General features: G+C 50.2%; 2 protein-coding genes across 6 annotated transcripts in view; one reads left to right on the top strand and one right to left on the bottom strand.

Annotated features, from left to right (window-relative positions):
- Positions 1 to 669: 669 nt before the first annotated feature.
- On the bottom strand, positions 670 to 20460 carry B3GALT6 (beta-1,3-galactosyltransferase 6). 3 transcript variants are annotated; one of them, XM_078642374.1, is made up of 2 exons: positions 20308 to 20460; positions 670 to 2769 (listed from the first exon to the last, which is right to left on the bottom strand). In XM_078642374.1, the coding sequence occupies exon 2, from the start codon at positions 2354 to 2356 to the stop codon at positions 1349 to 1351; it is 1008 nt and encodes a 335-aa protein (XP_078498500.1). In that variant the 5' UTR covers positions 2357 to 2769; positions 20308 to 20460; the 3' UTR covers positions 670 to 1348. The 3 variants fall into 3 exon arrangements, with proteins under 3 accessions (XP_078498500.1, XP_078498503.1, XP_078498502.1); XM_078642377.1 differs by lacking the exon at positions 20308 to 20460 and adding an exon at positions 20068 to 20294; XM_078642376.1 differs by lacking the exon at positions 20308 to 20460 and adding an exon at positions 19576 to 19730.
- Positions 20461 to 20557: 97 nt separating this feature from the next.
- The window catches only part of SDF4 (stromal cell derived factor 4), a 187755-nt gene continuing 181722 nt past the window's right edge, over positions 20558 to 26590 (top strand). Inside the window, exon 1 of one of the 3 annotated variants that reach the window (XM_078642371.1) lies at positions 20558 to 20779. The gene's annotated coding sequence lies outside the window, so the exon portion shown is untranslated. Of the gene's footprint in view, positions 20827 to 26590 lie in introns of all 3 variants that reach the window. The other 2 variants (XM_078642372.1, XM_078642373.1) reach the window with 2 other exon arrangements.

Here is a 26590-nt window from a genome sequence, read left to right as displayed (position 1 = left end):
CCTTAATCACTAACCTCTACATTTTCTTACTTGTCTCTTTTTAATGCCCTGAAATGCTACTTGATGCCATCCAACCACTTGTGCTTCAAAGTAGTTCCGATCTTACGCTTTTCTGCCACCCCTTTTCCTGTTGAAGACCGTCCCTACTAGAGGTCAAGATGATGGACGGAGTGCTAAAAACAGTCAAATGCGTGCCCAGGTCAGGCCAGAATTCCATTTCGCCTTGTTATTACCAGTACTGACTTACATGTAATAGTCTGCCTACATTTAACCATCTTTTGTATGCACCTAAAATACAATGGAAAATAAAGGACTTTCCCTACAAGAATGCTCCTTACCTGTTCAGGAGCCCGAAAGACAATATTTGCTAAAGCAAGTAAGGGTAAATATGTATGCATGTACAGATTTTTTTGTATAGCCTAAATCTAGCAGGAAAGCAATGGGCCAGTAAAATAGGCAGGAACCCTGTGAGACCATTCAGGATCATGCAAATGAGGCAGAATGGAAGAAAGATTAGTGCGAGAAGAAAGCGAACGTGCTGAAGCATGATGAAGTGCAGGAGGCGGCGAAGGATTAAGTAATACTGAGATAAGTAAACGGATATCATGATTTTCACTTTACCTGAAAACTTACTGTGATAATCAGCAAAACAAAAACACAATATTTTAAAGTAACATTTTAAAGACTGTTGTACACAAAAAATAGAAAAGCTATTACGAAGTATTGTAGTATAGAGTTACTGTAGCGTTCGCAGATCGCGAATTTATAACACATTATATGTTCCAGTATATCAAGAAGCAAACATAACATTAAATATATACGTGCAAGGTCATTTTTAGGAAAAAGAAAACCTACTGCTGGAGGTGGCATCTCCAAAAAATTATTATGAAACATTTCTCTTCCTGGATTGCAGGTATCACAATAAACAGTGTATACTGACTTGTAGCTGCCATTGAAATATAAGTACAGGAATTAGATGTATAGTCAGTGCGAAGCAAGTTGTTGGTTGGACAATGCTTCAGGGTGCAATAATAAATATTTTGTAAAGGCGCTCTGTGCGAGTGCCTGCGCCGTCTCTTTTGTCCAGGTTTATGCACTTCCGAATCACAGATTCCAATATAATGCATACACAGCAGCAGTCAACTAATGCCACAATGAGGGAGAAGCAACAACAGCACCATTTTCACTGGTGCTATATAGCCATTTTATGTTCTTCGAGTAACCTGTGGTAGTGTGGAAATGAGAATGCAAAAGTAGGTTCTCTAAGCAAGTTCAACCTTGGAATTTTTCAGAGTACCCTACTAGTTATAGTTGAGTGAGGGGAAGATCAGACAGGCTGTCGGGGAATTCAAGGAATACCATCCTTTCTCTGGCAGCACTGCGAAGGTGGCACTTCCCAATCATACACATAGGAAAGTCTGTGTCGCACCTCCTCCTTACATAGTCTTCCATCTTGCACCAGGCTGCGGTGCTTTTCCAGCATGTCTTCCAGGCTCTGCTTGTGACTCACAAGGTACTGGTTGCTGCAACCGCGAGATTTGTACTCCGTGTCAAAGCGGGGGTCATGCACCCGCTTCAAATCCAGGGGCGCCAGCCACACACCCAGAGAGACATCCTCATTCTGCCACAGGCCAAAGTAGTCATGATTCAGAGCCAGGTAGCGGACCAGGTCCCAAGAAAGCACATAACCACCCCCAAGGGCATATGGCAAGTAATAGTCACACAGCACCCAAGTACTCTCCTTCCACTTTCCACCAGCTTTCACCCGTCCTCGACCGGAGAAGAAACCCCAGTAGAGACGGTGCGGCTCCTGGGCCCGCAGTTCCTGCAGCATAACATCAAGCCGTGCAAAGGTATCATCATCTGCTTTGAAGACATATTTGAAGTTCAGGTTCTTGTCGAGCCAAGTGTAGACTTGAAGGACTTTGGTGGTTAAGTTCTCGTAGGAGTCACGGAGTTCTGGAAGGAGCAGGAGATCCCCATGCTGCATTTGTTCTTCTTCCAGCTGCCGGCGGTCCTCTGCTAACAGCCCTGCTGTGCCAATAGCAAAACGTCGCCACACATCAGGTGGTCCAGGAGCAGAGGATGTTGAAAGCCAGGTGCTGCGGATAACACCACGGCGTTCAGCATATTTGGGTCCACTGGCAATGACCACAGCCAGGAAGGCGGACTGCAGAGAAAGAGAGTGATGGTCACCGCCATCGCGATGGTGAGCAGAAATACGATGAGGACTTCCTGGCCCAGTTAGATCTTCTGATGCACACTTGGCAAGGTATAGCAAAGCGGTCACAAATATAGCTACAGCACCCAGAGCTAATGTCGTTTTGTGGCGACAGAAAAAACGCAGGAAATTCATGGTTCACTTATTCTTTAGGTTACCCACGTGCTAGTGCAAATGCTGATTGTTTTCAATTATGACTCCCAATGCCTTCAATAAGATCCAAGTCTCTGAGGAATACACCCCAATGCTCAAGCGACACACACACTTTTTTAATAAAAAAAACATTTGTTCATTTCATGGACGTCATGGTAAAAAAAAACACAGAGCGGTTGTAATGCAAAAAGCTACAAATACCCCCAATACTGAAATTTATATGTGGCCATATTTTATCTAAAAACACGTCAGAATGTCACTAAAACACTCAGCAAGTATGTTCCTCTTGAGTTTCCCATGTTAATGTTTAATAAGGGATGGGGTCAGATTCAGCTGTATTTTGTACTGAAACTCTCCTTTGTTTCTGGACACTCGATCCAGGATGTTTTGGAGAACTGCAAGATAAAAAAAAGTAATAATTAGCAGAAAAAATATTCTATGCAGTCTTTTACCACGTTCAACTGTTCAGAGTATTTTTTTTTAATCGTTTTATTAAACATCCTCATAATATCTCTTGCAATGCATTACAAGCACACATAATTTACTGTTTCAATACATTGGTGTCATTATAGCCAGCGCAACATTTAAAGTACACCCCAGTTTTGTCAGGTTATCACATCCTTAACAATGGTTAGTACAAACAGTTTAAACTTGGGATTGCCACTTTACACAGATTTCGCCTATTCCCCCTGCCTCGCACCTTAGCACTATCCCTTCTAAGTTTCTATATGTCTCCCAGGGGGACCACATTTTTTCTTACATCCTTCGCTATAGTATATCACTTTTACCACCTGGACGCACCAGTCAAGGTCTGCCTCCCATTTGGTAACAGTTGGGTGGACGCATCACCCCCATTTACATGCTATGTTACTGTTGGAAAACGAGGCAGTATCCGTGAGGCCTGCACAAATAACATGACACATTTGTCCTTCACTGGGAACCAAACACCCTAGGGCAGCGCCTGACTCTCAGAGGGTAGCGTTGCAGAGCAGTCTGAGGCTTACTCAAGGGAGGTGGTGTGGGCTAGTAATCGCCATTTTCAGGTGCGCAAAAATAATACTCAATAATTGATTGTCCAGTCTGTACTTTGCTTTATAAAAGTAAGAGTACATTTATTAAACACACACACCACTCAATACTATGCACCAATTTACAAATAAACATAAGCTGATGGAATTACTTGGTGACATTGCATAACATCTCCACCCCTCCCGCAGGGGGGTGGGGTCTAGTACCACCACTCCCATGTATGCACATCATCTTGCCCCCAATGCAGTGAATTGGTCTTAACCTGGAGCGAGGGCCCTGCGCACTGGCGCCATCCCAATGGCGACCCCCCCATTACCTCCACAAGCATTAAACAGGCTACACCTGCCTTAGTGACACATGACCCTGACTGAGCATCTCCTACCGACCATACACTATTCACCTCTTCATCTTAAGGGCTAACATTCTGGGGTCTTCACCTAAGCGCAGCAGCAAGAATACATGTTTAGGCACACTTTAGAATGACAGTACTCAGCACATTTGGAAATCATTAGAATGCATTGCAATTACAGCCCCTAAAGGCATCACAGATAAAATCACAGGTTTAAGTATCTACAGTCAGACACCCTAGCAGGAATGTCTAGCCACTCAAATCTATTTTTCATAAGGCATCACCTTGCACCAGCACCTCACATTAACCAAGTGAAAGTCAGTCCCTCTACAAGAAATAACCATTAATAATCGCAGTTCAGTGCAATTACACCTCTTCACCTCCAGGGGATGCCTTTCTTGACATCCTCCATCTCAGCTCTCCACTCCTTGATGCAATTGTCAAAACACCCTCAGCTGAAGAACAAAAGTTCCAGCCCAGAGAGTGTTAACTGCCAGTTGAGCCCTGGAGGGGTTATTCTTCTCAAATCCCCAGGACACCTAGGGTGACTCGTCATCTTTGCGCTGGGGGAGACTGTGTAGCTCCTGCAGCTCCCCCGGCACCTTTACACTCGTGTAGGGGTGACCCTGCCCTCCTGGGGCCCCCACAGGCAAAGAACACGCTGTTAGCCCTTGCAGGCCGGTCCTGGCCTGCAAGGCATTATGGGCTGGGCCGCATATTAGATGAGCGGCTCTCCCGCTGCTCCGGGGAGAGCCGCGCTGGCGCTTCGCCGCTTTTCCTGGCCTCATTGGGGGGGGCCCGGTCCCACCCGGACCCCCAGGGATGCACCTACGACTAGGGGAGCCCACCCCCGGCGGCTCCTCTTCTTTTCTGGGGCCCGGTCCCACCCGGGCCCCTTGCACCACCGATGGTCTTTCCTGGGGGCCCGGTCCCCCGGGACCCCCGCGATCCTCCTTTGTTGGAGGGCAGCCGGGGGAGCCCACCCCCAGCTGCCCCCGCCGGCTCCCCACGCGGCCAGCACTCTTCCGTGCTGCCGCGGGAGCCGGCCGATCCCTTCTGTTCCCGTCTGCCCGCTCCGGCGGCAGACACGAAGACCAGCGCGGCTCCCGCTGGCCTCAGGGGAGTGATGCAGCACTCCCCCCTCCTTCCTTCTGACATCGGGGCCCGGGGATGGGGACCCGGGCCCCCGGACTCGCACGGGGGGGGGGGGGCGCGACGGCGCTCCCCCTCACCCAGGCGCCTCGGGCCCGGGGATGGGGTCCCGGGCCCCTCCTCTCCTCTTCTTTGCGGGGTGCGCGACGGCGCCTCCCGCCCCCGCCTCCTCACACGGGGCCCGGAGTTGGGCTCCCGGGTCCCTCTTCCCGCACCGCTTCAGGGGGAGCGCGACGGCGCTCCCCGGCGCAGGTTTCGGCGGGGGCCAGGGTGGGCTCCTGGCACCCCGTGGGGGCATCTTCACGGGGGGCGCGACGGCGCACCCCGGCTTTACTTCTTGGCGGGGGCAGCCCCCGGGACCTGACCCACCCCGGGGGCATGATTGCGACCGGCGGCGGAGCCCCACGCGCTTCGTCGTCGGTCCAAGGCGGGGTCAAAGGTCGCCTACCTTCTCGGGGGCATATCTCGGCCCCCTGGAGTCCGATTTGCCCCATTTTCGCGTCTTCTCGCTCCTGGTGGCGTCCCCCAGCCACTGGGAGCACGCTCCTCCGTCCTCCGGGTCTCCAAGAGGGTGCATTCTGCAGGGAGCGGTTTTCACGGGCTCCCTGCGCCTCTCTTCTCTCTGCGCAGAGGCCCTCTCTTCTGCGCCACGATCCTGGGCTCTTCTTCTGGCGCTGTTAGGGGCCTGGGGGGCAGTCAGGGGTTTCCTCCTTCCAACTGCCCATTGCACCAGGCTCCAGCACCTTTCGCCTCCGCAGACCACACCCCAGAGAGAGCGTCTCCTCCTGTGCAAGTACTTTTTAAAAGTTGAGTAGGGGGCTGGCAGAAAGTCTCTGTGTGTCCTATCACACAGCGACACATCACTTCCCTGCCCCCTCCCTCCTTCTTGTCCAGCCTCTGGGTAGTTCAAAATGGAGTCGTCCAGTGTCTCTGGCCACATGGCCTCTGAAACCCAACTCCTTCCCCCTTCACTGCCTTCTCTCCTCGGTGCAAACTGGTGCCTGGCACCCTATCGACAGCAGTTGATGGATTGGCTTTAGCTCCACCTATCTTTTCTCCTTGGAGGGAAGATCTTGCTCTGGGAAGAAAGGTCATTAATCTAACCTGCCATGGCCAGACCCCAGCCAGGGACTCAGGGAAATATGACCTTTCTGGACGACCCAAAAGCAGTACAAATATGACTGTGGACTTTGCAGAATACTCATTTTCACATCTGCTACACTGGACATTCGTGCGTGTGTGGAATCTGTAGGCTTTGTGGAAGTCATTTTAGGCATGGGCCCCACATCCCCATAGGGAAATAATGAAGTAAAAACACAGTAAAACACACTGACTTTCCCTGGCATGGTCCTTCCCAGGATATAAAGCCTATTCCATGTCACCACCCAATTCTGCATAAGCTGGTCACGCCATTTCCTCTGTAGCTGCTCCTGGACTGCGCACGCTAGGAATCTCCCCTGCGCAGCCCCTACACGTGTGCACACGCATGTACACCTGTGTCTGCATGTAACCAGCACGGTGTCCCATACTCCAGCTGCTGCGCAGCGGCCTGGTCAAGCCAGGCGGACACCAGTAAAATCTCCATGCAGTCTCCTTCATTATGAGTTCACTGTGGGTGAGTCCCAGATTATGAGGCTCCCCCACAGTAAAAGCTCAACAATTAGGTGCTCAAAAAGCGAAAAATCCGGGCGGCCCATAGTGTCAGAACCACCTTCTAACAGTTACGCTTGGCCACTCCGGCTGAGAGGGTGAGCCAGATTCTCATGTACCTAGGCCAGTCTTCTTCATCCATGATTATCAGTAGGAGACCCTTGGCCTCCATAGGTATTTCTAATCCAGTTACCCTGGTCATTATCGCCACCGCTCCCTGACAATAGAGCGCGACCACTGGGCATTCCCAAAGTATATGAAAGGATGATCCTTCAGCTTGGCATCCTCTTATGCAGTCTGCGGACTGTACTTTGCCCCATTTGTATAGTAGTGTGCGAGGATAGTACAAACGATGCAGTATTCTGAGCTGTAGCAGCCAAAATTTAGACCGGATTGCTATTTCTCTAGGCCCCTGCAATACATCGGTCCACTCTTCATCTTCAAAAGTGCCCACCTTTGAGTTCCAAGCTGCACGCAGGAGTGTCAGGGGATCCGGCATATTATAAGATTCGTTTTTTTTATATATTATCAAAATCGCCTTGTCCAGTATGGGATCTGCCAGTAGACTATCCTCTAGGAGGGGATGGTTTTTCCTTTTTAGGTCTCGGCTAGCGTAGGCTGCACATGCGCAGTCTCGCTGGCGAAATCTTATGTCTTCTAGTAGGGAGGTAAACGAGCTAGCTTTTCTCCATTGGCTGGCTTCCTAAACTGCAGAGCTGTGTCCGTCACTTTAAGCCCCGTCCGTTTTGGATTGAGGGGCGTGTTTTTTGCTGTCCTTTCTATCCATGACGTCTTCAGGAAAAAACACGCCCCCCCCCACCCCCCAGTCTGAAAAGGGCGGGGCTTAGAGCAAATGGCGAGCACTCGAGCGCTTGTTAAAGTATGTCTGCTAAAGGGGATAAAATACCGTCCGTAAGTGCTTCTCTATTTTCTGTACAGGCTGGGACATTAAAATATAGACGTGAAATTGTGCATAGGGGCAACGTTTTTGTATTGTTTTCACAGAAATCCAAGATGGAGCTGGAACCCTGCAGATGAGGGTCAGCTGACTGCAGCCGCGGTACATGTGCTCCACGCCCTTCGGTTAGGTCCTCCGGTGCCCCTCTACATCCCCGTCCGCCGGTCCTGGTGCTGGACTCCACGCCCCGGCGTGCCCCACGTCGGGCGGAAGTGCGCCACGTCCCAGAGTACAAAGGGCTGCATCTGGGGCCTGGGCGATTCTCTTGCTTTGGCGCCGGTGGCAGGAGCAGTGGGTCCATGTGCGCAGCGCCCGCACCTCTTCATCACTACGATCGCACAGCCCCGCCAGCCCTCCCACAGCAGTTGTGGCGGGTTCTGGAACTGGTGACGCTTACTTTCTTGCACTCTTCTATTCACTCATCCCGAACCGCCATTGTTGGGCGCCTTTTGACTTCTCACTCTCACACATCCATACGTGCTTCTGATCCGGTCACTGCCGGGTCCCCAAAGATGAGCGAGGCTTCTACGTGCACGCCTCGCCGAAAGACCTGCTGCCACAGCTCGTAGGCCAAGGGCCACGTACCTCTTTCAGCACTCGGACTAAAGCGAGCTTCCCATCCGACAGTCGTCTTTGTAGGACCGTTCAGAGAAATAACCGTAAAAGTGGCACGTTTATGAATTCTTAATTATTTGAAAATATCAATGTATTGATATGGCATATACGAGTTGTTAGGTTGCAAAGCACAAGAAATGTTGACAGTTGGTTTCCTGAGTTCAGATCTTAATGGAAACTGACATCATGGACTCGTTAATAGAAGGAGATGCTATCTCCTTTCTGGATGAACTTTTTTCCGCATAGCTTTCGGTGTAATCACATTATCTAATTACCCATTTCCGTTGCTTTCACGTGCATGTGGATATTGTATACTTGTGGTGATTTTAAAGATTATTTTCACAGCCCCTATAATTATCTTTAGTTCTCCTATTTACCGAAACTTTCCTTTATTATAACCGGCATTATTTGGATTGCGTACAGCACAGAAGCGTCGCTACCGAAGCACCACCTAAACCTGCTTCATCTCTTAATAATTGGACGATCTTTCGTATGTGTTTGTGTGTGTGTGTGTGTGTGTATATATATATCCAAAAGGGGAGCTACATAAAACTAGCGAGATTAGCATACCTTACTGCCCACATCTCTGTGTGTGTGTGTGGCTCTGTGTGTGTGGCTCTGTGTGTGTGTGTGGCTCTGTGTGTGGCTGTGTGTGGCTCTGTGTGTGTGTGTGAGTGTGGCTCTGTGTGTGTGAGTGTGGCTCTGTGTGTGTGTCTCTGTGTGTGTGGCTCTCTGTGTGTGTGGCTCTGTGTGTGTGTGGCTCTCTGTGTGTGTGGCTCTCTGTGTGTGTGGCTCTCTGTGTGTGTGGCTCTCTGTGTGTGTGGCTCTCTGTGTGTGTGGCTCTCTGTGTGTGTGGCTGTGTGTGTGTGTGTGGCTCTGTGTATGTGTGTGTGGCTCTGTGTGTGTGTGGCTCTGTGTGTGTGGCTCTGTGTGTGTGTGTGGCTCTGTGTGTGTGTGTGGCTCTGTGTGTGTGTGTGGCTCTGTGTGTGTGTGTGGCTCTGTGTGTGTGTGTGGCTCTGTGTGTGTGTGTGGCTCTGTGTGTGTGTGTGGCTCTGTGTGTGTGTGTGGCTCTGTGTGTGTGTGGCTCTGTGTGTGTGTGGGGCTCTGTGTGTGTGTGGGGCTCTGTGTGTGTGTGGGGCTCTGTGTGTGTGTGTGTGGGGCTCTGTGTGTGTGTGGGGCTCTGTGTGTGTGTGGGGCTCTGTGTGTGTGTGGGGCTCTGTGTGTGTGGGGGGCTCTGTGTGTGTGGCTCTGTGTGTGTGGCTCTGTGTGTGTGGCTCTGTGTGTGTGTGGCTCTGTGTGTGTGTGGCTCTGTGTGTGTGTGGCTCTGTGTGTGTGTGGCTGTGTGTGTGTGTGGCTCTGTGTGTGTGTGGCTCTGTGTGTGTGTGGCTCTGTGTGTGTGTGGCTCTGTGTGTGTGTGGCTCTGTGTGTGTGTGGCTCTGTGTGTGTGTGGCTCTGTGTGTGTGTGGCTCTGTGTGTGTGTGGCTCTGTGTGTGTGTGGCTCTGTGTGTGTGTGGCTCTGTGTGTGTGTGGCTCTGTGTGTGTGTGGTTCTGTGTGTGTGTGTGGCTCTGTGTGTGGCTCTGTGTGGGTGGCTCTGTGTGGGTGGGTGCGTATGGCTGTTTGTGGTTTGTAAGTCTTCAAACTATAGCGTCGCTGTACCCCTCCATATGTTGCTGAGATGATCGATACCCAAGGATCTCCATCCCACACACCCCTCCATGTTCACCTCCCCCAGCAGGTCACCCACCCACAGTGGTGTCATCGCCGTCAGGCGGCGATGTCACCCTAAGTATTTATTAGCTGCAAACCAGCACTGTAGGACAGCTGTTGTATGGGCCGGTAGAGCCTGCATGTTACCCTGGGCATATAGCAGGGCCTCATGGTTCCCATTGGGCATAGCCTTCCTATCCATTCTATACGCTGGTTCATCTCTTTCAGTATATATCCGTTTGTTGATAACATCAGCTGTGAGACCCGGTAATATAGCCTGGCATCAGAGACCGCAAGACCGCCGTCGTAGACTCCTCTCTGTAGCTTCTTCAAGCTTCTTCAAGGCTATTCTAGGTGTCCCCCCCCCCTGCCAGATTAAGCTGCAGAGTTCCTGGACTATCTACTTAAAAAAGACGGCTGGCACCGAGTAGGGTGTGTTCTGTAGGACATAAAAAGGGCACAGTGTATTTTATACAGCGCCACCCTACCCATCAGCATCAGGGGGAGTGTGCGCCAGCGCCCCGCGTCCACCTGATATCTCTGCAGTGTTGGATAGAGATTTGCTTGTAGGAATGACTGAGGATCTCAAAATATGTACAGAACAAGATACTTAAATCCTTCCTCTACCACTGGGACCCCGCAACCAGATGGCAGCCTCGGAGGGAGTCCAGAGAGGGGCATAACTATAGATTTGGTCCAGTTTATAACAAACCCTGAGTAGCTGCCAAACAGATCGAAGATGTGGAGGATCTGAGCGATGGAAAAATAGGGTCTTGATAAATATAGAAGTATATCATCGGCATAAACCGATATGCGCTCTTCCCACCCTCCCGGTGCCTGAACACCCAAAATCCTCGGGTCTTTTCTAATCCAGTGCACAAGTGGCTCCACCGCCACCGCAACCAGTAGTGGTGACAGGGGGCAGCGCAGTCTAGTTCCACTCCCCAGTGCTAACCAATGGGATAACGTCCCATTCTCCTCACTTGTGTGAGCGGGTCACGATATAACAGACAAACCCATTTGCAAAACTGCGGGCGGAAGCCCAGCCTGGCTAGGACAGTGAATAGATATTCCCACTCTATACTATCATAAGCCATGGAGGCATCTAGTGCCATCAATGACGATTGTGGGGATGTAAGGGCGGCCGTCATGTGCAGGACGCCGTATAGATGCCGTAGGTTGTGACGGGTACTCCTGCGTGGAATGAAACCTGACTGATCCACATGAATAAGAGTCTTTAGGACTGCCATCAGTCTGTTGGCAGAGCCTTGGCTAGTACCTACGCCTTGACGTTCAAGAGGGAGATTGGGTGGTACAAACTACAACTTTCTGGAGGTTTCCCCGCTTTCCGTATCACCACAATTGTGGCTAGGCGTTGGTCTATAGGCAATGTACCTAATTGTCTGGCCTCTTCAAGCATGTCCAATAGGGGGCGAGTAATTCTAGAAGCCATGCCTTTAAACAACTCATCCGGGAGGCCGTTAGGGCCCACAGCTTTCCGAGATCAGAGGGGTTTCAACGCCAAGGCCAATTCCTCTTCGGAGAGGTCGGCAGGAGAACTCCTAGTGCAGGGGGCTCCAACCTTTTCTGTAGTGAGAGCCACTTCTGATCTGTGAAAATCATCGTGAGCTACTAAAGGCAATACAACTTGAACATTATTCCCCAAGTCCCCCCACGCCCAACTTCATTGACTAGGGATAAAGAGATACCCATTTAGTGTGCTCTGTGTGTGTGGCTCTGTGTGTGTGTGGCTCTGTGTGTGTGTGGCTCTGTGTACAAAACCAGAGAGCCTGGGATTAGTACTGACTTCCCTCTTCAACAAATTGTGTGCTCCTGAACTCTGTAGTTACCAGCTAAGAAGGCTACTATCATCATACAGACCTGCAGTGGTGTTCAAACCGGTCAGCATACTAAAAACCATAAACTGCACATCTTTGTCTCACACCTTTTCATCCGCCACACTACTATGTTCCATAACTCCGTAATTGCACGTTGATGGTGATCACGCACAACATGGAAAGACTTTCCACATAGGAATACAAAATAAAAACAACACCTTCCAACCACTCAGGATTAGCTTGCTGACCATGTAAGTGCTTCAGTGCACCACATAAGGGTTGTAAGCACTATATAAATGCTGCAATATTTTATTTATCTTCCCTCCTTTCTCTAGTCTACATTATCACACAAGGGGACTTTGAAATGCCTGAGTTCAGGGTGTGCACAGTACAAAATTCTCTCCTAACAGACTATACATTTGTTCCACGTAGTAGTAACCTATTCGACATGGATGGTGCACATGGCTTGCCACTTAGTTCATTACTATAGCTTTGTCATCAGGAACGGTGGGAGACCATGAGTGTTTCATGATCAAAAGCTATTACTTCTAAAAATGCCTCTAAATGTAGTGAGATAATATTTTGTTCATATGAAATGCTGTAGGAGAAATAAACATGGCGATTTTCCAACACATTCCATCATATTTTTAATGACTTTTGTGTCACTATTTACACTATTTTCAAATCTTTGCTCATGCAAGGAAGGGGCCACAGACCTAAGCTTGTCCCATGCTCAGCTCTTCCTGTAAATGTATTGGCCTAATTTATAAAGGAAAAATATGGCCAATGCAAGGATGAGGTACTTTTTTTCAAATGGGATCAATTGAAAGTGAAATGTTACGCCTTATGTTCCATTGTACCATAACATTAACACTCCATTTGAAATTTCTCCCATGATATCTGAAAATTAAAAGCATAGTTTTACAGATATGTGTTTTCAAATAAAGCCTCTCTTGGAAGTTTTCTCTGGGCACCATCCGGAGCCAGGAACTTAATTTTATAATTCTCGCATTATTTCATTAAATGTAATGAAAAAACATGCAAAATTATGTTCTTGGTTTCGTTTTGTGGCCAGGAACAACGTGCAAGGGACATTATTTAAAAGAAAAATATGCCTGTGCAGCTCTGCTTTTATTTATTGAATAAATTAAGAGTGTTTCTAATGGATTTTTTTAATAAATAGAGAACTGCTCCCGTTTTAGATGCCTTGAATAACGCCATGCACAGACATCTTTTTAAAAAAACTTCTTGACCACAATCCTGATGCCTGTCTGGTTGTGCCTAAGGTGGCAAGCGCTGCATCTCCTGTGCTGCGGGATGTAGAGCCAGTTGTGCATTCAAGGCTGTGGCTCCAGCCGCCAAATCATGCAGGATCATAGCCATAGCTGCCAAGGTTCCCGTTTGTTTATGACTAATATTTTTATACGTTTTATGTGTGACATCTCAAAGTATTATGTCTGACACTTTGAGTGACACTTTGTTATCAGGATACCAAAGTTTGGAATGTCAGAAATTACCCATTTTTCAAAACAATATTAGTGTTCTTTTAATTGTGGGGAGATTGAAACACAAACAATTACAAAAAGGTTTGCACTTTCAAACTCGAGATTATCAGGATTATTCTAGTCACTGCTCCCTTACTCTTCATATCGCTTACTCTTTAAAAAGTATATTCTTCACATAATGTTTACCGAACATATGCGGTATCTTATTTTAATGAAACCCGATATCAGCAAGATAAAAGATTGAAGGAAACATATGTTGTTTCCAGAATATTTGACTTTTAAATATGTTAATGGAAAAACACCATTGTGAAAGGGAAATATGTGTCTTTCCAAATAATGTCCGTGCACCCCGTAACGAAGCGCGCAGTTTTATAAAAGTTTATTATTAAAGCTGCGTGTTTGAGCATGTGCTTTATAAGCACATTGACAACAGGAGGAGTAAAGTGACGAGCGCACTTACAACCGGATTTGATTACTTTGGTGGCTGCTCCCATATAGTTCTGTGCCGAGGCTTTCTGCTGCAGGGGAGAAGGGACTTGCCTTTGAGCTTTAAATCACCAGGACCGCCAAGGACAGGACTTCAGCATGCCTGTCTACATAAAAGCCAGAGGTCAGGTTCTTTCAGCCTGTTTGGGGCATTCTTGTGGAGCGTGTTCCCTGCCTCTCCTCGGCGCTTTCTTGCTTCAGGACGATCAGAGCCACTGCTGGGGAAGGCAACATAGAGTTTGCACAGCGCACGTGGGTGACAACAAATTACGGCAAGCAAAGGGGGGGGTCGCTTGCCCAGTGCTCTTCAGTGGGCAGAGAGTCTGTCGGATTCATCCCAGGCGCAAGAAAAATACCTCAGCCTTCCACTTGCAGGCAGGGGAAGAAGAACGGACTTTACCGGGAGAGTTTTAATTACTCAGCTTAGCCCTGCCGAGTGCCACAAACATGCGGTCTTTGCACGGACGTGCATATATCACTAATATGCATTAGATTGTTACACGGTTAGAGGTTATTATAACAAGTTGTTTGGTATGTGCGACGGCTGTCATAGTGCGATTCAGGGCTGCAGAAGGCAGGCTTCGTGGTTCTCCGTGGTCTTGCTAAGGCATCTCATGCTGGCCCAACGTCCGCCCCTTCGCCCCGTCCTGGATAGGCTCAAATAGACAGTGTGAGCGGCTCGTATAGCTGCAGAGAAGCATAGACCTCAAAAGGCCTCAAAACCAAACAAGACGATGTCGATAGGGTACAAAAGTTGAAGTTGGGCCGCGAGCTACTAGCAGGGTGTGAGAGAGCTATTTGTAGCTCGCGATCGACCGGTTGGAGACCCCTGTGACCTAGTGGGAGCTCAAGCAGTAGCGCACACATTTTGGGAAGCATGATCAAGTGTAATCTGGGTGGCACATATGCAGAACAGAGTCAAGTGACGCCCATCCCAACTGCCCCCAAGGGCTATCCCGCAGCCTGCATCATCCCTTAGTATCTTATGAATCGTGAGGGGAAAGGAGTTGCGCACCTGGATCCCTACCCCTCTAGAACCACCCGTGTATCCCAAATGGGCCACTAGTTTGTAGCCAAAGCGATCTAGGGCCTTATAATGACTTCCCTTTATATATGTCTTGTGGAGCATGACTACTTCTGGAACATGACGTTTAATGTATTCAAGCACCAGAGTCCGTTTGATCTTGTTCCCAAGACCATTTACTTTCCCAATTGTACAGCAGACCTCTGGTGCATTTTGTGCTGACCCTGAGCCCTTCATGTGTACACGGTTGACTATTAAAGCTATGAGCCTCAAAACAACAAACTTACAACGTGGACTCCTGAACTCCCCCTCCCTGTATCCCTGCTAGGTGAGTTATAACCCCCCACCACACCAACATGCAGAGTGCCTGTCGCCCAAACAAAAACGTGATGACAAAGTTACAATTAGCGGGGTTAGAGAGCACCAACTGCTTGGAAGTTCCGGAGCACAGTTTGGACCCATTAATGATCCCCCATTAACATGCTCAAGCACCTTCTAAGGATTAATATTAGGGACAAGGCGCGTCAAAACAGATCAGCCCCTCGGCCACGCGCAGATGTGTATTATCTAGTTAGCACGGGCTGTGCCCCCTGTCCCACTCTCAAGGCTACTCGGAGCATGGGGACCCATTACTTCAGGCCCCTCTACAATGTCCCCTGGACCCCAAATGTCACTTATCTGAACCACATTCATTGGCTTTGTCTGGCTTGGAAGGCAGGCCCCGATTCTTATGCTACTGGTCTTTTCGCACCAGTGATTGTGCTTGGTTCTTTTTTCGCCCAGCAACCTGCCATCCCTCCAACCAGTCCCACGCTGCCTCAGGAGAGGTGAAGAAGTGCGACTTCTCATCGGGCAACACTAAGTTTTGTGGAGTACATCATCATATACTTCACATTTCGTTCTTGGTGGGTCCTTTTAACAGAGTCAAATGCCCTGCTTTGGCGGTGTACCTGCAGTGTAAAGTGTGGAAAGAACCGGATTGTGGTGTTTTCAAACTGAATATCTCCCCGGGTTCGAGCAGCATGCAGGATAGCATCTCTATCCAGGAAGTTTAAGATGTGGGCCACTATAGTACGCGGAGGCACACCGGGGCGTGTGCCCAGCTCACGATGGGCCCAGCTCCACTGTAAAGAAGTTGGAGAGTCTTGTTGGCTTGAGGGCGTGGGTGATCAGGTGCTCCTCGAAAAGGTCCACTGACTGTCCCTCTGCCCCTTCTGGCACTCCCACAACGCGGATGTTGCGGTGCCATGCCCTACCCTCCTGATCCTCCAGACGGGTCATGATGTCCACATTTTGTTTAGTAAGGGCGGCAACCTGTTCTTCAAGGTGTTTAATCTTGCTTTGCAGAGTTCCAATGTTTGTTTCAGCTGCGGATGTTTTGTCCTCCAATTTTCATAGGTCAGCCCTGAGTAGGTTCACCTCTTCAGTAACTGAGTCTAATTTAGGCTTGAGGGTGCCCTTCAGGCCTGCTATCGCCCACATAACATTCATGAGGGATGGGCCCAGATTCAGTTCCCCCTGCAGAGGAGCCGTCTCCTCCTTCACTCCGTCGCGGCTCATTGCAACGATATATTTATAAATTTGATTGTTCTGCCCCGGGTCTTAATAACGCCCCATCGTGTTGAAAACCCCTCCTGTTTGAAGCCAGGAGGTCTCTCTAGCGGGGTTGCGGGCTGTTTCCTGTATGTTAGGACCGCCAGTACATTTGGTTGTTTTGATTCCCTCTAGCTGTACCCTCGTGGGTGCAGACCTCAATGCCTCTCTGATGTGTCTCAGCTGATGGCCTTATGGGTACACCCCTGCATCGTGGGTCTCAAATCCTATTATCACTGCTGCATAAGAACGAATGTGCCTTGCAGGAGTGGGTTGCCATGCTTTCTGTGGGGGCTATTCCTGACATTGATGCTGGCTGCTTGTTGGGTGCCACTCCACCCTCTGATGCCGGCACCCCGCGTTGCGGCGTATCCTGGGGGGCTCACTCGGTCTGCTGTGTCCGCCGCCGACTCAGCGCAAACACGCAGGTGCCTGTGTGCACCTGCCTGGGCAGACAGTGCGGGTTCACCGTTCTCTGGGGGGGTTCCCGGCCTCAACGTGAGCTCTGGTGTAGGTTAGCGGCCAGCGCGTCTCCGTTCTTTATGCCCAGTGGGGATCCGATGCACCGTCGCTCAGGGGATCCAGATCCTCAAGCGCACCTCGGGTGCAGGAATACGTCCGGCGCCATGTTGAGACGAGGTCACGGCTGCTGCTCTCGCCTCCTCCCTTCAATAGCGCCTGAAGTTCGACCAGGACGGCCCACACTCAAGTATGCGCTGTTTCTGTAGGCGTTCCTGCCTGTCGGTGCTCAGTTTTGAAACAGCGAATGCCGGATTTAATGGAGATCTAGCAGTTGGTTTGGCGGAGAGCACTCACAGAGCGGCCATCTCGGTCGGGCTCAAGCCAATCCCTTAACTGTTCAGAGTATTGAACAATTAGCAAAGTCCAATGCAGAAAAAACAATAGTGTTTTTTGTAAGAAATATAGGCAACTGTAGTTTAATCAGCTTCCCTTTGACTGTTTTTTTACCTAGTGTTAAAACCATTATCCTTATTTTTCGGAAGTGGAAAACCTTTTATAATTATTTCATTTTAGCCATCTTTAGTGTCCTGTTGTTTGCTTCTGAATATATTTCAACATTATAACTGTTACGTGAAGTGGTAGCATAACCAGATAGCCGTGGTCCCCACGGCTTACTCTTTTCTCCCAGGCCATTTCTTTTCTGGCTATAAATCAGAGATACCTTTTCCTGGGTTTCCATTTTATTTTACATTTTCCTTAGGTGTTGTCTTCCACCTGCCAGCACTTTTCCAATGCCTTGGGCGTCTGTGGTCCAGAACAAAGCAGTGTGTGTTTGTAAACTTAAGCCATCAGCTGTGTGCGAGCTGATGCAAACGAAAAGAAAAGTGCACCGAAAATAAATTAAATGCCCAGAAGAGTAACACAACATGTAATAAAGCCAGTGTCCATGGGAAATGGACAGAACAAAACAACAAAAGGCGGGACAAATGTAACCAAATCACCACTTAAAAGCAAGGATTTCTGACACACAAGAACGAATGAAAAACATTGGGCATGCTTGAAACCTCTAGACCAGATATAGCATGTCTCGACAGAGCACGCGCTGTCTAGGCTCGACCTAAAAACAGCCCAATTGGCCATAAAACAGGCCCACAAACTGCTAAAAAAAACAGCTCACACACTGACAAGTGAGACCAGCCTATTGGGCACTGCCTAATTGCATTGTAGGCCGGTTCGACACTGGGGGCTGTTTCTCTGCTTTGAGTAAAACAAATTGCAATAAAGTGGCAATCGAGTCATCTCACACAAGACATGAAAATTACACACATTAACATAATGCAAATATTGAAATGCCCTATATAAATAGGAAGAAAACAGGGTAGGCGAGCTAGTCTCTCCCTACAGAAAAATAATTTATCTCATTTGATCTCAAAGCAATCACCCTATAAAGTCAATTAGTCTCAAACTCTTTGGAAACTGAAAAGGTTGCTAAGCATGCGTTAACACTAGTCCTTGTGCAGCATGCCCAGGATGGACGTGGCAACCCAAGTTTTCCATCTCCTTTTGTTGGTAGCCTCTGTGTAATGCATACAGGCCAACTCCCCCGATTCAGTTGGGAGACTACAGATTTCAAAACTAGTCTCCTGCCTTCCGATTCCTGCAAAACCCCAATTCCTCTGCAGGCTTCAGCCAACATGGACTGGACTTGTGTGACTCGGAGTATGCACTGGCACACTGCCAGTAGTTAGGGTGACCAAATGTCCCGAATTTGCCCGGACCGTTCCGTATTTTTGATGACTGTCCCGGCGTCCTAACACGTATTGTAAAAATGAATAAATGTACAGGTTTTGAGAGATGGTCGGGTGTGCATGCATATTTACCACTGTGCTGTGAAAGCTCACATTCACACGGCCCTCTCGTGACACCAGGGACAGAGTTTTAATTGAAAGAGTCTCCTACTGTTCTGCCTGACTTAATCAGTCAACATAGGAGGATTTAATTGGGCGGGGGAATATCAACCACTGAAGAGGCCATAAACACACAGGTCCCCCTGCAACACACCCCAGCATGGCCAAGGAAGTCTTTAATTGTTATGCTACCGAGGTGTGCACACACCTATGTAGCATGAAAATCAAAGCCTTGTTTGGCTTTGCTGTGGTGTGTTCCATATGGCTCTCCTGAACACAAACATATAAACATACTATATATATATATATATATATTTATACACACACACACATAGCCATTGACATAGAAATCGGACTAAATGTTGACCAGTGTAAACATTGTGTCCTTTTTCTATGTCAATGGCTGTCCCGGTTTTATTAGGTTCTGAAAATCTAGTCACCTTACCAGAGTACAACATAGCTGTCAAACTCTCTCTGCCTACCAAAGCGTTTTCGCCGTACAAGGAAAAAAACATATTTTTATATTTTTTATATCCTAACCTGCAGCATCATGCGTGTCAATATACCCGATTCAGGCCTCCATAGCAGTTAATGGGAGTAATACATTCTCCCAATTATTATTTTTAAATCGCCCCCTTTCGTCTTCTAAAATGTTAGCATGTATGGGAATACGACCCTTCAGACCGCAGCTCATTCGAGGCATATACACACGGGTAATTCATATAACCTCTGCTTCATATGCATTCTATCCATTCTGGTGACCAAAGCTAGTGACGCCTCTCACTTGCTCCAATTCAATGACTGCCTGCCGGAGCTAGAAAATCCTTCCTCTGTTCTATTGTCTGTCCCAACCTCTGCAGTTTGCTAATGAAACTACCAACACTAGGAATCTCTGTTTAGAGCACAGTCCTTCCAGAGTCCTTACCCCCAAAGTGATCTTGCGTCTTGACTCCAGCTTCTTATACAGACCCTGATCTTGTTAACATTTCTTCTACGATGGCTGGGGATGGAGCAAGGAGGCATGACAGCAGAAACAAAAATAGGACTACCGAGTCTGTGTAGACCCGTGCTGTTGAAACTGATCGCTGAAAGAGGTGTTTAGAAATATTTGTTATCCGTTCCCTGCTCTTAACCGTCAGAAATAATTTTAAAATATTAGGTAAATAAAGCATTTCAATTATTGTTAAAATAGTCGGCAAGTAAAATAATAGCCAACACGTCAAATATTTTTGATTTCGTACAGAAAATAACCTTTGAAGAAAATAATAATTGGGCATCATACTCCCCCGCCCCCCCCCACGATTTCCTGAAAACATGCTTGATGTATGGCGTTTCCTATCGTGCACATCCGAGCATACCATATAAACATGGCCGCCACCCCTATCGTGTGTGGGCGGACGACTCCAAACGTCCATACCTGTAAAGCTCTCATTGGTAATCGGCAGCAGACAAAGTCCAGCAGAATGTCTTTCCTTTTAGCAACAGACCTGTACTGCCCCGCCCCGTTCACAGTAAGGAAACAGAAGTGCTCATTGGCAAATCTTAGTCAATCGGTTATAAGCATGCCATAAATGTACTATTCCCCAAACTCTCCACTCTTAAAAAATAGGACGTCCAGTTTTCGTAAGGAGTCCAGTCTTCAAAAAGGGTGCTTTACCGATTTTTGTAGCTTAGCGACTTCATTGGTGGTTTCACAGGATACCTCTAGAAAGGTGACTTGGGATACTGGACACTGATATTAATGACTTCTTTCTGTTAAGTGACGGGTGCTCCTGCATAAAGATCTTGCTGCCGACAAATCAGATCGGCGTGCAGCTTCTCGGGTCTAATTGTGCCGAGAAGAGGGGAGGGTCGAGAAGCTGGTCCTCCACGAGGAGGCGGGGCTATGAACGAAGAGCCAATAGTGCAAAAGGAGGGAGGAGTCTGGAAGGTAGTCGTGGAGCAGGGGTTACGCTGATTTTCAAGGAGTACCAATTATTGTACGACACCGGCCACTGTCTTCTGTTTATCTCCATGACAGGAAGAGGGTGACGCGTCACTGTACACCGTGCTCCACCTAAGAGAAGCAAGGCAGAGAGTACCTCGGAGCACTCTCTAGTGGGCCCCGACAGCTTGAAGTGCTTTCTGTGGTAAGAAGGTGTGTTGGGGAGGCAGGTCTCAGCAATGGGATAACGCGGTGCGAGGTTATCTGGGGATAGTGCACACATTCAGGCATACTAGGCGTTCGAAATGTAAGGGTGAAAAAGATAAGATTTAGACCCAAGGTGATCTAGACCGGTGTCCAAGGGAGGATGCCGGTCCTGTTAGGCAGGCAAGATGAAGAAGGCTGTGAGCCAAACATGCAAAGGGAAAGCATCGGACAGGGCCACGTAGACTTAATTTAGTGGCTTCAGGAGCCCTGTGCGTAGTAAAAGAAGGGGAACTACATTGAAAAAATGTTATCTGTAAAGAAAGGGTGCTTAAGTCGGATTATCGGATGGAGAAAATGCTGAAATCGATTTAGTGGTGGGACAAGATGAGACAGTCAGACCTATAAATAAAGGTCAAGACCTTGAACTGTGTGGTTGAGTGCCAAAGGGCAGTGGCTCCTCCAATATTCTTATTCGGAGCAGGACGGTGTTCTGGATGGTGCTGCTGTCACTGTGGTAGACTATATTGCCATGAATATTGTTTGCACCAGATTCTAAATCTGGTCACCCACTGTCATGCCCCGTAGCACCAGTTGATAACAAAAGTCTTTACCCACTGTTGTTATGTCATTAAGGCATTCCAGGCCAGACTGATAGGGCTCTCGAGTGGCTTGGCAGCACAGGTCTGCTCGTCTGAATTGGCTGAAAGCAGAAAGTATAGTCACAGGATGGGGAAGGAAGGCAGGGAAGGTGGTGGGGCTTGGTTAAGGATGGCTTTCAAGAATCATCCTCTCTTCTTCTATCTAGGTTATAAGGGTAACATTCGTTGAGGTGCATGAGGTGGGATGTGTGGCTACCTACATCAAGGGATAATCATAACGTTTGCCAGAGGGAACCTCAAAGTCACTAAAGTACCGTGAGCTCAGCTCCCTGCTTTACTACTGCACAGAGCAGACAGGCTAAACCTGGGGCAATATGTAAAATATTAATGCAGTACCAATGAAGTTGAAACAGAAAACAATAAAAATCCCAACCGAATCAGCGAAATAGAGCAACATATAACAGTAACAATGACAATAAAATGTCAAAAATCCAATAGGAGGACCCTGAGACATTAATTAAATTTTTTTAAAGTAGGAATAGCGCCAAGAGACATACATGTTGCCCCCTGTGCCCTCCCGCCCCGCTCCCCGCCGCCGTGAGATCGGACACACCCCCTTTTCTTTCTGTGCCCTCCCCGCTCCCGCCTCCCAGCTGCTCCTCCCTCCCTCCCTCGCACTTGGCCATAGATGGCGACCGTGCGGCGCAGGTGAGTGTGACCTATTCCTAGGACACCCCCGCGCCGCACGGCCACCAGCTGTAGCGTGTGCTCCCCGCCTGCTTCGCTGAGCCTGCCTGCTGCTGGCTGACCACGCCCCCTGCCTCGCTCGGCGTGGTCTCCTGCGGTCTGTGTCTGCTGAGTTATTTCTGTTGCCTCGTTGCCTAATTTAGGCTTTTTTGCCCCTTTTTCTCGCTTTCTGTGGGCCCCCCTGTGCTGTTTGTCCCCATTGTTGACCCCCTGTGCCCTCCCTCCCCGCTTCCCGCTGCTGTGAGATCGGACACGCCCCTTTTTCTTTCTGTGCCCTCCCAGCTGCTCCTCCCTCCCTCGCACTTGGCCATAAATGGCGACCGTGCGGCGCAGGTGAGTGTGACCTATTCCTAGGACACCCCCGCGCCGCACGGCCACCAGCTGTAGCGTGTGCTCCCCGCCTGCCTCGCTGAGCCTGCCTGCTGCCGGCTGACCACTCCCCCTGCCTCGCTCGGCGTGGTCTCCTGCGGTCTGTGTCTGCTGAGTTATTTCTGTTGCCTGGTTGCCTAATTTAGGCTTTTTTGCCCCTTTTTCTCGCTTTCTGTGGGCCCCCCTGTGCTGTTTGTCCCCATTGTTGCCCCCTGTGCCCTCCCGCCCCGCTCCCCGCTTCCCACCGCTGTGAGATTGGACACGCCCCCTTTTCTTTCTGTGCCCTCCCCGCCTCCCAGCTGCTCCTCCCTCCCTCGCACTTCGCCATAAATGGCGACCGTGCGCACGCGCAGCGGGCGCACCGATTGTGCGCCAAAGGTAAGCCCGTCTGCGCCCGTCCGCGCCAGGACCGCGCCCAGCGCCAGGACCCCTGGCCCCCGCAGACACCAGCCCATCCGCTGGACCTACGACGCCACCGAACTCAACACCGGCCGATCCCCGGGATGCCACCGAGCCACTCAGAGACGCACCCACGGACCCTTCAGCTGCCACTCCTGCAAGTTCACCTGCAACCGGACCTGCACTACACCAGCACCCAACAAGCCGAACACCAGCAGCAACCACCTGAAGTGCATCCTGCTCAACACCCGCTCTGTCCACAGACACGCCATCGAACTCTGGAACCTCCTCGACACCACTTCTCCAGACATCGCCTTCCTCACGGAAACCTGGATGAACGCATCCTCAGCACCCGACATCGCCATCGCCATCCCGGATGGATACAAGATCTCCCGGAGGGACCGCGCCAACCAGACGGGAGGAGGCATCGCCATCATCCACAGGAACACCATCCGCATCACGACCAACACCGACGACACCCTCACAACCGCCGAACACCTGCACTTCCAGATCCACACAGACCCCAAGACCACACTCAGAGGCACCCTCATCTACAGACCCCCGGGACCTCGCACACAATTCAGCGAAGACATCGCCGACCTCATCAGCCTGCACGCCCTCCCCTCCGCTGACTACATCCTCCTCGGGGACCTCAACTTCCACCTGGAGAACAACAACGACCGCAACACCACCACCCTGCTGGACAACCTCGCCAACCTCGGTCTCAAGCAGCTGGTGACCACCCCCACCCACTGCGCCGGACACACGCTCAACGCCGTCTTCTCATCCAGCAAGGACATCGTCTACAGCCACGCCACCGGACTCCACTGGACGGACCACAGCTGCGTCCACTTCAGCTTCAGAAGAACCACAACCCACCACCACCAGCAACAGGTTCCTCGCAGGAGCTGGAGCAAGATCACAGCCGACCAGCTCGCCGCATCCCTGAGCCAGCACCCTCCCACCAGCTCAGCGAACCCTAGCCAGGCCGCCAACAACCTCACGAAGTGGATCAGCAACTGCGCAGACGACCTCGCCCCACTGAGGACCCCTCCCAGCAGACCCGGCAGCAAGAAAGCATCCTGGTTCACCGACGAACTCAAGAGCTCCAAGAAGAACTGCCGAGCCCTCGAGAAAGCATGGTGCAAAGACCCAACACCAGACAACATGACCACCCTCAAGCTTGCCACCCGAAAACACCACCAACTGATCCACGCCACCAAGAAAACTGCATTCAAGGCACGACTGGACAACAACGCACACAACAGCAAGGAACTCTTCAACATCATCAAAGAGCTCTCCAACCCCAATGCCGGAACCAACGACATCACCCCATCTCAAGACCTCCGCAACTCCCTCGCCTCCTACTTCCACAACAAGATCGCAGACATACACAACAGCTTCAGCACACAACCGACGCACCCCAGGACCGCACCAACGCCCCCCACCACCGCCGTCCGCGCCTGGACCCCGACCACCACCGAAGACACCATCCGTATGATGAACTCCATCCACTCCGGATCTCCAACCAACCCCTGCCCTCACCACGTCTTCAACAAAGCCAACGCTGTCATCGCACCCCACCTGCGGGACATCATCAACACCTCCTTTGACACCGCCACCTTCTCGGAGAGCTGGAAGCATGCCGAACTCAGCGCTCTGCTGAAGAAACCATCAGCGGACCCCACCGAACTCAAAAACTACCGTTCCATCTCGCTCCTCCCGTTTCCTGCCAAAGTCATCGAGAAGACCGTCAACAAGCAGCTGGCCGCCTTCCTCGAGACAAACGGATCCCTCGAACTCTCGCAGTCTGGCTTCCGGGCCAACCACAGCACCGAGATCGCCCTCATCGCAGCCACGGACGACATCCGAGCCCTGCTGGACAACTGGGAAACAGCGGCCCTCATCCTCCTGGACCTCTCCGCGGCGTTCGACACTGTCTGCCACCGCACCCTAGTGCAGCGCCTCAGCAACGTCGAAATCCAGGAGAAGGCACTAGAATGGTTCATCTCCTTCCTCGCCGGAAGGACACAGAGTCCGCCTACCCCCGTTCAGATCAGAAGCCACCGAAGTCATCTGCGGCGTTCCTCAAGGCTCCTCGCTCAGCCCCACCCTCTTCAATGTCTACATGAGCCCCCTTGCGGCCATCGCACGCCAACGCAACCTCAACATCATCTCCTACGCCGACGATACCCAGCTGATCCTCTCCCTCACCAACTTCCCCGCCACCGCCAGAGCCAACCTACACGAAGGGATGAAAGACGTTGCCGAGTGGATGATGAACAGCCGCCTGAAACTGAACTCAGACAAGACGGAAGTTCTCATCCTGGGCTCCTCGCCCTCCGCCTGGGACGACTTCTGGTGGCCCCCCGCCCTGGGCAGCGCACCCAAACCAACAGACCACGCACGCAACCTGGGCTTCATCCTGGACTCCTCCCTCTCCATGACCAGACAAGTCAACGCCGTCTCCTCGTCCTGCTTCAACATCCTACGCATGCTACGTAAGATCTTCCGGTGGATTCCCACCGAGACCAGGATGACGGTCACCCAGGCCCTCGTCACCAGCCGACTGGACTACGGCAACGCCCTCTACGCCGGAACCACCGCCAAGCTCCAGAAGAGACTCCAGCGTATCCAGAACGCCTCAGCAAGACTCATCCTCGACATCCCCCGACACAGCCACATCTCCAAACACCTGAGAGACCTGCACTGGCTCCCGGTCAACAAGAGAATCACCTTCCGTCTCCTCACCCACGCACACAAAGCCCTACACAACCAAGGCCCAAGATACCTCAACAGCCGTCTCAACTTCTACACTCCCACTCGCCAGCTTCGATCGACCAGCCACGCCCTCGCCGCCGTCCCCCGCATCCGAAGAGCCACCACAGGAGGAAGATCCTTCTCCTACCTGGCCGCCAAGACCTGGAACTTCCTCCCGACCCACCTCCGCCTGACCCAAGACCACCTCGCCTTCAGGAAGCAGCTCAAGACCTGGCTGTTCGAGCAGTAGCGGACCCCCCTCCCCCAAGCGCCTTTAGACCCTCCGGGTGAGTAGTGCGCTATATAAATGGTTTTGATTGATTGATTGACAATGCCAATGACAGTTACTGGTCGCTATGGAACGGAATTTAGGCACAATTTAACGCAGACATCGATGGAGCACAGGTCAGATACACCAACCAGGTTCAGCCTGGTCAAAGATTTTACCTTTTGACTTCCCAATCTACTACGGGAGTACACTCTTAAACTTCCCTGGACCTCAGGGAATGCACTTAGAGACTCACAGGGTGTCCGACAGCGAGTAACGTCCAGTCTAGGTTCAGCAGCCTCTGATCAGCTGTGCAGTTTCAGGAAACTCCTGTTGCAGATTGCTGTTTCCCAGTAACTTGAACAGGAAGTCAGGCGTATGACCCTTAGAGTCGACGTCTTTGTCCTGAGTGAAAGAGAGAGCCGGTCTTTTCCTTTAGGGCTCTTCTTAAGTTGCAGACACCAGGTTAAGTCCTCTTCTGATCTTCCTCATGTCTAGAAGTGTTCAGAAATGGGTGCCTGGAGATGCCACATTTGTCTGGCATGAGACGGTGATTGGAAATGACTCCTGGGTGCAACCTAATCAATGGGGTAAATGTTTCTAATACCAACCCTACCCACTTTGGGCATTTTCAAGATGGCGAAAGTCACTGTCCACTAAATTTGGG

This window comes from Lissotriton helveticus, chromosome 5_1 (assembly GCF_964261635.1).
Source record: "Lissotriton helveticus chromosome 5_1, aLisHel1.1, whole genome shotgun sequence".
NCBI lineage: Eukaryota > Metazoa > Chordata > Amphibia > Caudata > Salamandridae > Lissotriton > Lissotriton helveticus.
The sequence above is the reverse complement of the archived record's forward strand: the minus strand, read 5'-3'. Positions and strand labels throughout refer to the sequence as shown.

Excerpts from the sequence above, each read along its gene's own strand:
- B3GALT6 (XM_078642374.1), bottom strand. The coding sequence starts at position 2,356 with ATGAATTTCCTGCGTTTTTTCTGTCGCCACAAAACGACATTAGCTCTG.